The 13,719-nt window shown below is 48.9% G+C and overlaps 1 protein-coding gene across 2 annotated transcripts in view; it reads right to left on the bottom strand.

The window, feature by feature from the left end:
- NRP2 (neuropilin 2) overlaps positions 1 to 13,719 on the bottom strand; it is a gene marked incomplete at its 3' end in the record, with an annotated part of 112,210 nt that overhangs the window by 18,177 nt on the left and 80,314 nt on the right. For both annotated transcript variants that reach the window (XM_082840807.1, XM_082840808.1), the window contains exons 13-15: positions 11,881 to 12,143; positions 10,230 to 10,326; positions 9,093 to 9,113 (exon numbers count right to left, since the gene is read on the bottom strand). In XM_082840807.1, coding sequence (XP_082696933.1) covers positions 9,093 to 9,113; positions 10,230 to 10,326; positions 11,881 to 12,143 — 381 coding nt within the window. The remainder of the gene's footprint in view (positions 1 to 9,092; positions 9,114 to 10,229; positions 10,327 to 11,880; positions 12,144 to 13,719) is intronic.

Here is a 13,719-nt window from a genome sequence, read left to right as displayed (position 1 = left end):
TATTTCCTACTTACAACCCTATGAGGTAGGTACTGTCAGACCCATTTTACAGGTGAGGAAATAGAGGCTCAGAGAGGTTAAATGAATGGTTATACAGCAAGTAAGTGGGAAGTTCGATATTCAACCAAGAGCTGTGTGATTCCAAAACTCTTTTCTTCTTTCTGTTAAACCACAATTACTGTATAATATATAGAAGCATTATGATTCACACACATGCGCGCATGCACGCGCACACACACACACGCACACGCACACACACACACACAGAGGAATACATGCAAGTAAGTGATGCTGATATGACTTCTGGGATTCCATAGCACTGATTCTCCGAATGCATGGAAATACAATATTTGGTCTGGCTGGCCAGCATTCTCAAACAATGTATTAATTAGGCTGGCTAGACTTGAAGGCGAATTCCACTTTGGTTTGCCAAGGCTTCCATGCCCACTGAAAATCAGCCTGGTCTTGTCTAAACAGGTCAATTACCACTGTCAAGCAATGAGTAGTGCATCTTCATTTTTTTAATGGAATGGAGGATTTAAAAAACTGATTGGAAGGAAGTTGCAACGAAGAAATGTGAATGCAAAAGGATAGTAGGTATGTGAGAGCGAGAGTAAGTGAGAGCAAATTCTAATCACGGAAAAGACAGAGGACGGAAGAGAAGCTAGCAGAGGATTTAGAAGGCAACCACATTCACTGGCTAGCCTCTGGTTGCCATGGAGATGACGTTGTAGATTTAAGCCCAGGGTAACTCTGGGGAACGACTGGCTAGAGTCCCATTTGATGTAAAACGGTGCTACAGCTTGATTCTCCCAACCATTCACATCAGATGAGAATCTGGCCCAGAGTGGGACCAGGACATTTTGAGCTTGCCAAAACCAGACGTGATCCTTACTTCTGAAAAATGGTGTATGCTTAACCTATGAAAAATTCCTCCTAGCTGCCTCCGTCAAGTAGGGGTCCAGAAAGATGTATCGCCTCCATCCATGTGACACCCCAGCTGGGAGCCACGGGCGGGAGGTGCTGCTGCCCTCTCCGTGCGCCGTTGGTCCTACTCTGCGGGTGGATCTCTGCTCAAGATGCAGACAAGCCTCATTTATATTTTCACGCCTCCCTCACGAGACGCGGAGCTCTCAAGCAGAAGAACTCGCTCTCATCTTGGTTTCTACCTCAGGGTATGCACCAAGAAGGCTCTCTATAACTGCTCGTGAGGAAAAGACTGAACTGAGGTGAAGACTCCTATTTCTCTCTTTTTTTGCGGTACGCGGGCCTCTCACTGCTGTGGCCTCTCCCGTTGCGGAGCACAGGCTCCGGACGCGCAGGCTCAGCGGCCATGGCTCACGGGCCCAGCCGCTCCGCGGCATGTGGGATCTTCCCGGACCGGGGCACGAACCCGCGTCCCCTGCATCGGCAGGCGGACTCTCAACCACTGCACCACCAGGGAAGCCCTCCATCCTTTAATCATTTCATTACTATAGCTGCGAAAGCTCCCTTCCTCCTTCCCTCCTTCCCTCTCTCTCTGTGACCATATTGAAAATTATGCACAGAAACTGAAAGAGAAAGCAAGGCACTGAAAATGGCTCCTTGAAATGGCCAGCTCGTGAGTCACAAGGAACTGGTGTCGACTCATTATTCAGGTCACCAAGAGTATCTGCTGCCTGGCAACCATCCTGCCATTGGATTTTCATGTGGGCTCAGAAGAATGCACGAGCAACAGCAAAGTGTGCAGGGATGGGCTCCAAGTTCCTCTGTGCCACCGCCTCTCCACGGTGAACCCCATTCTCTAATGAGGCTGCAGCTCACCGTGAGAGGAAAGGAAGGCGGTAAATCCGCAGGGATTAACTTTCCCCTCAGAAGCGCCTGACTAGACCACAAAGCAGGAGCACAAATTTTTGTCAAGCAGAAAACTGTCACAACTGCTCACGTTCTCACCAACACCGCATAGTCTCGGTTCAAAGGTTTGCTTTCCCTCAGCCAAAATGCTGGTTCTCAACATTAAATACATCCCCTAGGGCTCAACGCGCAGGGGCTGGGGTCTTCACGTGACTCCTAAAGTGTGGCTTATGGTTGAGACAAAGTTGGGGCACGGTGGGGAGGATCTAGGGGACCCGCTGGAGAAGAAGAAATCGCATTCTGTGGATTACAGATTCAGAATCAGAGATAGACCCCTCGCCTCAAGTTCTGCTCTGCTTTGGAAGACAAACCCCACTTTATTATAAAGCCCTCTTCCCCTTTCCCGCTAACACTCCCCTCCCCAGAAATGATTGCCATGTAGAAAATTTTAGAGACAAAAGCCATTTGGTGGATGTCACATTGGTTCCTTAAACTTTTTCCTTGGACAGTTGTTTGGAGAAATGAGAAAACATACTATATGAATTTGTGCTTTTATTGTTAAAGGAGTCAGAAAAGAGAGGATACACCTAACAGCCCTCCTCTCACCCCCCTCAGGCAATTTTTGATGACCTGCAGTTCGGGGCCAGAGTTTCTTAGGACGTTCTCCAGCTAAAGAGACTCAGCTCCCACAGGCTGGTGGTTCGCTGGTTTGGAACCTGGCTCTGTGGCAGTCTTCAGGGGCTGTGTGCTAACGAGGCTGCGGTTTGCTAGCCAGAGAAAAGGAAGGTGATAGATCAATAGGGGTTAAATCCCCTTTCAAAGCGCCTTTGCAGATAACAGCAGCGATCCCAGGAATGTCTGTTGGGTGGATGGATGGATGGATGGATGGATGGATGGATGGGTGGATGGATGGATGGATGGATGGATGGATGTGTGGATGGGTGGATGGGTGGATGGGTGGATGGATGGATGGATGGGTGGATGGGTGGATGGGTGGATGGATGGATGGATGGGTGGATGGGTGGGTGATTAGATGAATAAGTGGACAGATGAATGGAGGAATGAACTTTGGACCTACATTCAGACTCCCTGGAAAAAACGTTGATGACCTAATGGTACTTCATAGAATAGTTATTCTTGGAAAGTGTTAGATCCTGTTAGCTCATACCATGCCTCTGTGTCAAATTGCAAAAAGGTGCCCCCTTTGGGCAGATGCTGCCTGCACCAGGTACCCAGGTTGGTGAGTGGCTGCATTTTAGCCCCACTTGCCCCCCTCAGCCCTATGGGATGGCTGGGCCTTTGCTTCACAACACAGGAGCCAGGGCCACGTCCCCCAGGATGGCAGAAAGAATGCAGGTGACTTCAACCTTGCCCAGCACTGGTGACGTGTGGACCTGAACGTCCCCTCTGATTGTTCTAACGTCCCCCACTTACTCACATACCTTGTTTTCCCCCCAACTGAAAACTGCTTTCAACGCCTTTTCTATTTTCCATTAATTTCTACCTTCTAATTTTCCATGAAGTTTTCTCATCGTGTGAGATAATGAGAAACAGAAATTTAAATAGTCAGTAACTCCAAGTGTATTTGCAAGGTTGAGCAGGCTTCCACCCGCAAAGTTCTGAGCCCCCTGGAGAAAGCGGTAATGTGAAGGTGGAGAATTTGAAGTTTGAGAAACAAATTCTAAGAAGCCATGCATGGAAGGAAAATATGGGGAAAAAATGACACTGTCGGTAGCTTTCTTCCACTCCTATTGTGCAAATAGGGTTACAGAATGAATAAGCAATTGGGAAATGTGACCATAACTACAACTATAATGAACGGACACTTCCGGGGTGCCGGGCATTGGGCTATACGGTGAATCATCTTTATTCTTCATGACTTTCAGATGGGAGAGCTGAGAACCTGAGAGGATAAGTGATTTTTCTCCCAGTTCTACCTGCAGGAAAACTGAGGGGGGGCGGGCAGCACACAGTGAAACCCTAGAGATGGCCCAGAGCCCTCAGAGGAAGCTCACACCGCTGGGAAGTGGCAGGGTCAGGACGGGAAGCACGTGGACCAAATCCTCCGCCTGTGCTGGAGCCCAGAGGTCAGATAACCAAATCTGGCTCACTGCCTATTTCCGCACGTCTTGGAACACGGCCACCCTCAGTACATATGGCTTCTGGCTGCTTCTGTGCTACAGTGGCAGCGACTAGTGGTGACACAGAGTGTCATAAAGCCCAACATATTTACGATCTGTCCTTTTATAGAAAAAGTGTGCGGACCCCTGTTCTAACCACGTAGGGATGGAACACGAAGCAGCCCTCCCCCTTTCTGCCTCTTACGTCTGTTGGAAGCTGTCTGAGGACTGTCTCAGTCGAGTTCTCACTGAATCACCGGAAAGAGACAGCATCTCCTACAGCTAAGTTTATGACATGTCCTCCGGACCTGGAGGAGTCACCCAAGTTTCCAAAAGAAATGTTTCGAAAGACACCAAAGGTAAATCATCTCTCTCAGAGGGGAACAAACAAAAAGGCTCGTTGCAAATCAGAACTGTTTCGGGCCTGGCCTGTCTGCGGTCTTTTATGCATAGGTTGAAAACGAAGAGCTGGTGAAGGGGCATTTCAGATGAAAGACTTATGTAATTTGTGAGATTAAACAAACAAAAGAGAAGGCTGGCTTCTCTAGAAAAGTCCACAGAAGAGAGTCGAAGAATGTGGTCACGCCCACTGATCTGTTGGGAAGAAGAATGCAGAGTGCAAACTACCCCTGTGAAATGACCCTTCTGGGTTGCCTTGCACTCGGTGTGTGTGGGGATCGCCGGAAGGTTTCCACTAGGTTAGCAGGAGACCTGGTGGTCTCCCACATCTGTCTAACCCCCCTGAACTCAGATCTGTGGCTGGCTGAAGTCTCAGACGCTTGTCCCCTCTTTGGTGGCTACTTCTTTTATTTATTTTTAACATCTTTATTGGAGTAGAATCGCTTTAATGGTGTGTTAGTTTCTGCTGTATAAGGAAGTGAATCAGCTGTACGTATACATACACCCCCATATCCCCTCCCTCTTGCGGCTCCCTCCCACCCTCCCTACCCCACCCTCTAGGGGGACACAAAGCACCGAGCGGATCTCCCTGCGCTGTGCCTAGGCTACTTCTTTTAAACTAAGGCTTGTCCTTCCGGCTCCTGGAGAGAGGAAAAGCCAGCGAAAAGAAATGCCTTCTCCCCTTAGAGAAACTGACGTTGCGGCTGTTTACATGAATGGTAAACGTGCGGGGGGAGGGAGCGCGTCAGGCCTCTGTGCCTTGAACCTCACAAAGGATGCCTCGGCGTCCCCTCAGGCGGGCAGCCACAGCTAGGCAGTGAGCGGGTCCCACACTTCTCGTCTCCAGGCTTCCCGGCTCAGCGATACCCAGCCCTGATCTGGCAGCTGGGCGCATCAGGGGGAGGGGGCCAAGGAGAAGGAGTCACACCCCACAGCTGCCTATCTGGAGCCCTGGCAGGGTTTAGGAATACTCCGCCTTTCGTCAGAGGATTACTCCAGGAACGCCATTAACCCTCAATGTGTTTCGCAACTGCTTCTAGTGGAGAGAGCCGTGGGAGGGAGGGACGCCAAAGAAAGAGGGAATTTGAGGCCAACCCCACGTCCTGTACCCTGGGATGTGGCTCATCACACTGGGGGACAAAGCCTCGGGAGGCAGCCGACTGGTAGATTGACCGGGGATGAGGGTGGGGACAGAGAGATGGGGGTGGGAAATGGCGGAGATGGGCTGGTTGGTACCAAGTAAACAGAACTGAAAACCTGATGCATAGGGTCAACCCCAAGCCAGCTCTGTCATTAGCTCAAAATGGGCCCCCTCTATGCCCAGGAGATAGCCTGTGCTGTCCACTTTCTCCTGGTTTTACCTGGTTGAAAACTGCCGAGGACTGCACAAGGTGAGACCCAAGAGATGGGCCCGACAGCCCTCAGAGCTGGTCTGAGGCATAAAACCCCTGTTCACAGGCTTGAACAGGAGCTACTGATGTTCCTTTTAGCATCTATCAGTGGTAGACGCAGCACTTCTGAATCCTTCACTCTCACTGCCGCCGCCCCCCCCCCACCCGGGGACTGGGATTTCCATGGGTCTCTGACGGGTAGGGTACCAGGCTCTGTCTCTTTGCTCCTGCTTTGTTCAAAGCCCACAGCCTCTAACATGAATAAGAACTCTTGCTTCCACTGCGACCTGCTAAAAATAACTGGCTAGCTAACAACGACAGAACTCTGATTATGGGCTTTATATATTTTTACTGGCTTCCTCATTACTCTTTTTACTTTTATTGAAAGAAGAAAGTGTTGGTTAAGAAAAAATAATCCATCACCTTAATTACACCCCTTTTTGGTTTTCCCCCATCCCCCGACCCTTACACACAGTTTTTCATTTGTAAAAGCTCAAATTCTAGAACAAGATACATGACGGCACTTTGTCTATAGTCAGAGATTTAAAAGAGGAAAGAAAGAAAGAAAAAAGAAAAGCACACCCAGGCTACATTGTTTAGAACAGCAGCAACAAAAACGTCTCTTTAAACATCACATGACAACACAGCTTATTCACTCTCTCCTCCTCGCCCCTTCTCTACATGGCTCTCTTTTTCTCCGTGGCTTGTTTCTGCTCACTACTGACTCATACCTCAGTATGCAATCAAAGTATACACCCCAAGCAGAAGACACAAGGCGATTTGAATTAAAAGAAAATGTTCTATGGCAAGAAATGAGTAAGAGGCAGAAAATGAAAGACACTTCAAAATATAAAAGATTAAGACTATCTAATAAGCCCCGGTCCAGAGGCCACTTTTGTTGCATTTCCTTAAAGATTTACCTGGTACACATAGATCTCTCCTAAAGAATACGATTGCTTCTGTCTCGTGGTTAATATATAATGGAAAAGAAAAACAACTCCAATTCAAAAAAACATACTAACAATGTATACGCCTGTTGATAATATTGTTTCACCATCAACTTTCCATATCCTGCTTGCCCAAACCTGATTTCTCTGTTTCTCTTTTTGAGTGAAAGCCTGGTTTAAGCCCCAAGGAATCCACACCCCCTGCAAGAGAGGGCTGCTGCTGCCCTGACCAGGAGAGGTGAGTAGGTTAGATAGAGCGAATGGTCCGCTTTCCTCGCCCAAATGGAAGGCTTCGCTCAAGTCAAAATCCAGAGGTGCCTGCTGAGGTCAGAGGTGCCTCAACCCAATAGAATCCTCCCTGGCCCTGGGTTCATCTGGCTACCGAGTCAGAGTTCCACGTAAAACTTGCCGATGTAATTGAAACTGTCCATCGTCCACTCCTATCCTGCTCTTGACTCCTTAGCCGGGTCTCTGCTCCCCACAGCTTGGTTTCCTCCTTCCAGAGATGTTCGTTATTTCTCAAGACAACAGCCATGGGCCAATCCATGCCACTTGTGGGCTGCCTTTGCTTAACCCCCAAAGCAGCCCATCGGGAGTGCACTGGAAATTCTTACCTTCGAGTCCCTAAGCCCTGTGTTTATTTTGGCTAAATGAGCACTGCGGCTCTGAGGCTCTTTTATTTATATATATATATTTTTTACAAGAGAACATGACTGGCCTGTGACGCACATGGTAAACACAGCCTCCGGGACAGCACATGTGCCCTGGTTTGTTTATTCTTTTACAGAAGCAAAGTGCTTAGCCACTGTACGTGTCATTCACGGACCCAGACATGTGTGCTCACACAGCACAGCGTCTGCAGCACGGGCTGTAAGTCTGTAACCAGCCTTTCCTGGGAGCTCTGAGTCTCAACAGTCAGTCAAAGTCATGCGCCCGAGCGTCCATGTTACCTTGGGTCCCGAAAGTTAGAACTTGAATTCAACTGTACTCCAAGCCGTTCAGTTTTGATCTCAGCTTTCCTTCCAATACTTTTAGATTCACATTAACATAAATCTCACACCCAAGGAGCACCAACAAATGCACATGAATACTCTTAATACTTTAAAATGTGTAGCGGGGGGAGTGAGGATGGGATTTAGGAGGCAAGGGAAGGTGAAAAAGAAAGAAAAGATATTCTACATAGGTAGGTCTGCCATTCCCCGTGCTGCTGTCCTCTTCCTCAGCTGCTGTCTCAGGGCTGTGGCTGAGGAGTGGCAAACTGGGTGAGATGATCTGGAGTCACAGAGCACATCTAGGTGGCAACCCAGGAAGTCATCTCTCTCCAGCCAGGAGCTGGACAGGTTACTGAGAGTGAAGATACGAAAATGACCTCCCTTACCTGTGAAATGCTGTCACCTGTGGGGTTAAGGCCAGCCAATACAAACAGGGCACCGAAACCCTCACAATGATTTGCATAAAACGGGTTCCGTCCTTAGGTGAGGGTGAGTGTCTCTGAGTGCGCTTTCCCCCGCAGCCAACTCAAGTGAAGCATTTACAGAGTGGCTTCTAAATGCTTAGCATTGGAACCCGGGTGGAAATGTTAGCAGTGTCAACCAGGAGGACTGCAAAGAGGGTGAAATGTGAAATCCACTGCAGTAAACAGCACAGACATTAGCATTCCCAAGTTTGGAGGTCTTTCTTCCCTCCCTGGATAAGGCAAGCATCCCACATTCCTCTTTCTTTGCCCTGCTCTCTATTTACCTTATTAGGGATAAAATGCCCTTTTCTGTTCTTCCGTCTTGTATTTCAAGTGCTCTAACTCCAGTCACCGAATGAGAGTCCTTCTTCCCTTAATCAGACACCAGCTCCTGAGTTTTGCAACTTTCCCCCTTTGGATTCCTTGTGTGTTTCCCCTAACTTTCTTCCCTCACAAAACTGCCCACCAGTGTACCTCACTGAGGGTTAATTGAGACCGCTGCCTTGGTACCCTGTGACTGGAAAGAAACCATCTTCAGGCGAAAATAAATCATTGCCACCTCATTTCACTTTTAATTTACTACTGACTTTTTTTGTTGTTCAGTCTCCCCACAGCCTCTCGTTTCTCACCACTCATGCATGTTCAGCCTCATTGCTCTCTGTTGGACAGTGCAAGGCTGAAAGGTTTATCTGTAACCTATTTGTCTCTATTACAGGTTTCTAAACTTTAATTAAAGAAGAGACAGTGAGGATCTCAATCCCCCTTTCCCTGCATCTACAGGTGTTGTTGGCGCCACCTAGCGGTGAGAAGGTGTGGCATCTATTTTCTCTTGTGAGCTTTGTCAAATTTGGAGGCTTATTGCCTCCACCAAATTCGTATCACATGGGGGGAAGGAAAAGGCATGCAGAAATTTAAAAAGAACTTTTTTTACCTTTAAAATTCTCACCTGCAAAAGCTGAGATGGGTTCTGGAAAAAAAACAGAAAAAAGTTTGAGTTAGATAAGGGGAAGAAATAGGGTGAACAAAGGGTATGATGAAGATGAATTTCATCAAGGTCTTTATACTATCCCACGGAAAGTATCCCATGTTCTCCACATGCTCTAGCCCATGTCTAACACATCATCATCATGGGGGCCGGGTAGGTGGGGAAAAGATTCTCAAAGTTGCTTTGGAACAAAAAGTCCTTTATAGAGTAATGGGTCCCTGAAGCATTGTAATCAGTCACTTACCACAGATTACTTTCCCAGAGCCTGGATTACTTTTAGATGCCTGGGGCCCCGAGAATTGCCTGAAGAGACTAGGGTGGTCCCAGGTGCTCTGACATCATCAGGCACACACACACCTGGGACCCACGTGCCAAGAAAAGCACTTGGTGAGTTATTATATTTACTCTGCAGACTGAAAGTAGGTCTCGTTCCTTGTCAGGATTTCCTCTTGCTTTGGGGAATGTCCATGGCTCTGAGATGCACACATTTTACTAGGTGTGCTCAGCACTTCTGTCCAAGGTGACAGTGTCCTTCCTATGCTGGTCACCTGACATGCAATGTTTAATCTTACAACTTTGGCATCTTAAGCATTAGAGATATTAGCCTCAAAGCAAAATCTAAACTCTTACTCCACATGCCATACCTTGCCCTGAAATTCATTCATGTAAAAGAGCTACTTGGGTAATTGTGTTATCACTCTGATATAACATATGTACTATTTTCACTCACCAGTGAAGGCTTCCATTAAATCCATCAAACCTTTCCATCATGTAATTCTGACTGACAGTTGCTCTCGCCCTCTAGCATTTTCTTTGCTAAAAGCTGGAGTCTGATGATGGGGTCTTGGCACCCTGAATCTTCATATACTTAGTGCGTGTCTATTTCTGAATGGGAACGGGGATATAAGACTTCACCTCATCTCACCCCTCTCCCGTCCTGAATGCAGCCCAAGCTATAACTGCACTCACACCTCGCCTCCCGCACAGACTGGAGCTGCCCCACCCACTGGGTAAGAGCTGTGTTTGAAAACGATGGGCTGTCTCTTCTTGTACATCCCAGCCCTTGGAAGAGCCACAAAGAGACAGATATTCACGTACCCATACAGTTCTCCAGCGGGACATCGGTGCTTATCCGAATGTCATCAATGGCAATTTCTCCCGAACGTCCTTTTCCTATAACTCCCTCGAACACGATCTAGAAGCCGGAAGAAAAAGAGCCACGGTTAACTGAGCTTCCTTGTCCAAACAGTGCAAAGATTTCCAATTTTCTGTTAACTGCAGCTTAAAATGTATGTGTGTGTGCGTGTGCGTGTGCGTTACTGCACCTGGTACACATCTGTTGACCACATGGCTATGGTGCTTGAAATCTTAATTTAAAAAGAGTTGGTTCAAATCAAATGCATATTTGAGGTAATTAAAGAATACATATATAACAAAGTGATGGATATTGTTGTCCAGTAACCAGAATGTACTGACTAAAAGGACCACAATCAGAGCACGTTTAATGGAGAATTGAACTTTCCCTAGCCATTTTTGATATTTTTTCTCATAAATCTTTCAAATGCCCGATCCAGGTATTTGGAAACTCAGAGGACACGAGCAGGTGGGGGTAAGGTGAGAAATGTAGTATACAGGTTTGTGTCGCCTTGGGGGTAACACTGTCATATGACTCCATTATTACAAGAGTAGGGAAGTGATTTTCCTTCACCACTAGTTTACTGAGCACCTACTACGTGCCAGGCACCATGACAGTTACAAAGCCTAATAAGAGAAGACCCTCTGACCAGGAAATCTCACCGTTTAGTGGGCGACACAAAAATGCCAACAGGTACTCGCAACACCGTGCACTGAGGTTTATAAGTGGGAAGGCAGGTGCGGGGGGGCGGGACTCAGGCTGCCTAACAAGCTCGAGAGTGACTGCAGGCAGCACACAGGAGCCCCTCTGCTCTGTGGTCTCCATGCCGCCCGCCCTCATTCTCGCCCTCCCCAGGTTCTCTCTGCAAACGAGCACATGTCCTCTGGCAAGCTGAGCGAGCAGTTGGCTGCCTCACCAGCCATCTGTTGCTGTTTCTCGTCTGGGGAGGAGCAGGTTAACGCTATGGCTGGCTCTCAGTCACCTCTTCCACAGTATGCCTACTCCTACCCAAGTTTCAGCCCCAGCTGCGCATATACCCATCTGTGCCTCAGCGCTTGCTCTGTGGGGCAGAGATAATAGAACTCAACTCCTGGAGCTGCTGGGAGAGGCACCACTCACTTAGGAGTCTCTCTGGTCTGCTGGCCACTAAGCACCAACAGCGACCCTCCCCTTCCCGTGTTCACACTTGCTGGGACAGGGGTGGGAGGCTGTTTCCCTCTCCTCCTTGGAGTCTGAGGGGCTCCACAGGCTTCTTTCCCTTGTGTGTGGAGGGTTTGTTTGTGTTTATTTCCCTGGCTTCTGCGTCCCTTTGTCAGCCTACCTGATAGCAATCTAAAATAAAATGGAGAGAAGAAACATTTGTCGGAGAAGGTTTCAGCAATATAAAAGGCGATAGGAGGAACAAAGAACCAAGTCTGGGTGTAGAGATAGGCACATTCTGAATAACAAATAAGAGTGTCATTTAGTTGCCATGGCAACGCGAGAAACACAATGAAAACAGCGGCGCTTAACCGCGTTCCCTGAAGATGAATGGGCAGGGCCCTTTGAAATATTGAAACACAGATCACAACGATTCCCTCGGATCTCCGCAACGGTCTCCCGTCGCCACCCCACCTGGTACTCCATGTCATAGCTGGGCAAGATGATCCGCCCGTGTTTCCACTCGCCGCCCTGGTCCTCGCGGATGACCCAGAGGAGCTTGCTCTCCTGGCTGGCTTCGCGCACTACCTGCAGCGCCACCCCGCGGCCTCCCGTGGCTTGGTACTGGAACTCCATGCACACGGGGCTCCGCGGCAGGTGGACGGGTGGGCTGATGAGCCGCGCGTACTGGCCCTCTCTCCCGCCATCACTCTGCAGCCGCAAGAAATTCCTGTCATCTGGGGGGAAACAAACCCAAACAGGGGTTCCTGGTAAATAATTGGGAAAGACACCAGTTGGCAGTTGTGGCCCCTCCGGGGGGAAGCTGGGGCAGAGTTTGGGTGTCTTTTATTTATGAACTAGTTCTCCAGGCCCTGTGTCCCTTTCTTAGGGCTCTGGAACCCGGACTCAAATGCTGCATCCTCTTGAAGCCCTTTCTTGAGTCTTTCCGTCAAGAAGGTCCCTCCTGCCTATTTCCCTGCATCACTTCTTTTGTGCCTCTTACATACGGCACCCGGCGCCGCTGGCCGTAGGTCTTGGCTGGTTGTATCTGTACTTGTCTTTCCCCCGCTAGATTCCGAGAGGCCGGACCTACGTTTTACGCATCATCGGCTTACCCAAAGGGCCAGTGCACTCTAATGAACTGGATAATAAAGTGGTGACATGGCTGCTAGACTAGAGGATGTTTCTGGCCAGGTGGTTTATAATTCAAGCCTTTATCATCTTGGCTGGGCACTGTCCAAACGGAAGACATTTAAAAGCTTCTGTCTCCGACGGTGCTACTGGATGGTGCCTGGGCTCTAGTAACTGCAACTCGGAAGACTCACATCCCTGTTCAAGCAGAACAGGGAATGGTGGCAGCACAGGGGTGATTCAGGGGGCCTGAGACCCCAATCCCTTCCCTGACCAGCCTGGGGAGGCCTGAACTTGGCCTTCCTTAGAGAGCCAGGCAAACGCAGCCCCAATGAAAACAAGTGCTGTCATCATCACTAACAAAGGCTAAGTGTTTAGCAGAGAACATACACATATTGGGAAATGAAGGTTTCACCCATCCAAGTGTTTGAAGAGCCTGTCTTTTGGCCGATTAGCTTTTAGATACATCAGGCACTGTGTGGGAGGCCGAGTTCCCGTTCCTGCTGGCAGACCCCATGCCTTGCAGACACAGGTCTGGGAACCCGCACCAGCAAATCCAGCTCGTGGAGGAGCATTCCGGCCACTTGCACAGAGAACAGGATGGCATCTGAGAAGAAAGTCTCACAGCCTCCTTTGGGCCCTGAAACATCTTATGCTGAACACTTCTGCAAGATGGCGGGGGCACTTTTGCACCACATACCCAGCACATCAGACACCTCAGGATCAGGTTAATCTGAGACTCGGGCACAGAGCTCTCTTACTCAACAGGGACTGTGAACCTCCTGGGCTTATCAGGGGAGGACAGGCGGGCACTCCAGAGCCCTGAATCAACAGGGTGCTCCTGGACCACCGGTTTGCTGTTGCTCTTCCTGCTGACATCATCTTTCTAGTGAGAGCGGAGCCTGTGACAGTCATCAGTGGCCCAGAAACAGCTCTTTCAACTCTCCTCCTCCTGGCCACGTCTCTCCCTCCTCCCTGTCTCCCCTAAGTCCCTTCTGGTTAGATTCTCCAGGGTTATTGCTCTAGAAGCTACCCTCCCCTGAAGTCAAATTAGACCAGCTTAGGATGCAGAGTCGGGATTCCAGTTTGGGACTCCTTAACCATCCAGAACCACGTTGGTCTAATATTCCACAACACGGGACCTCTTCAAGGCCAAAGTCAGCACAGATGAGTAGGCAGCTG

The sequence above is a fragment of the Leucopleurus acutus genome (genome assembly GCF_964270905.1).
Source record: "Leucopleurus acutus genome assembly, chromosome: 6".
Lineage (NCBI taxonomy): Eukaryota > Metazoa > Chordata > Mammalia > Artiodactyla > Delphinidae > Leucopleurus > Leucopleurus acutus.
The sequence above is the reverse complement of the archived record's forward strand: the minus strand, read 5'-3'. Positions and strand labels throughout refer to the sequence as shown.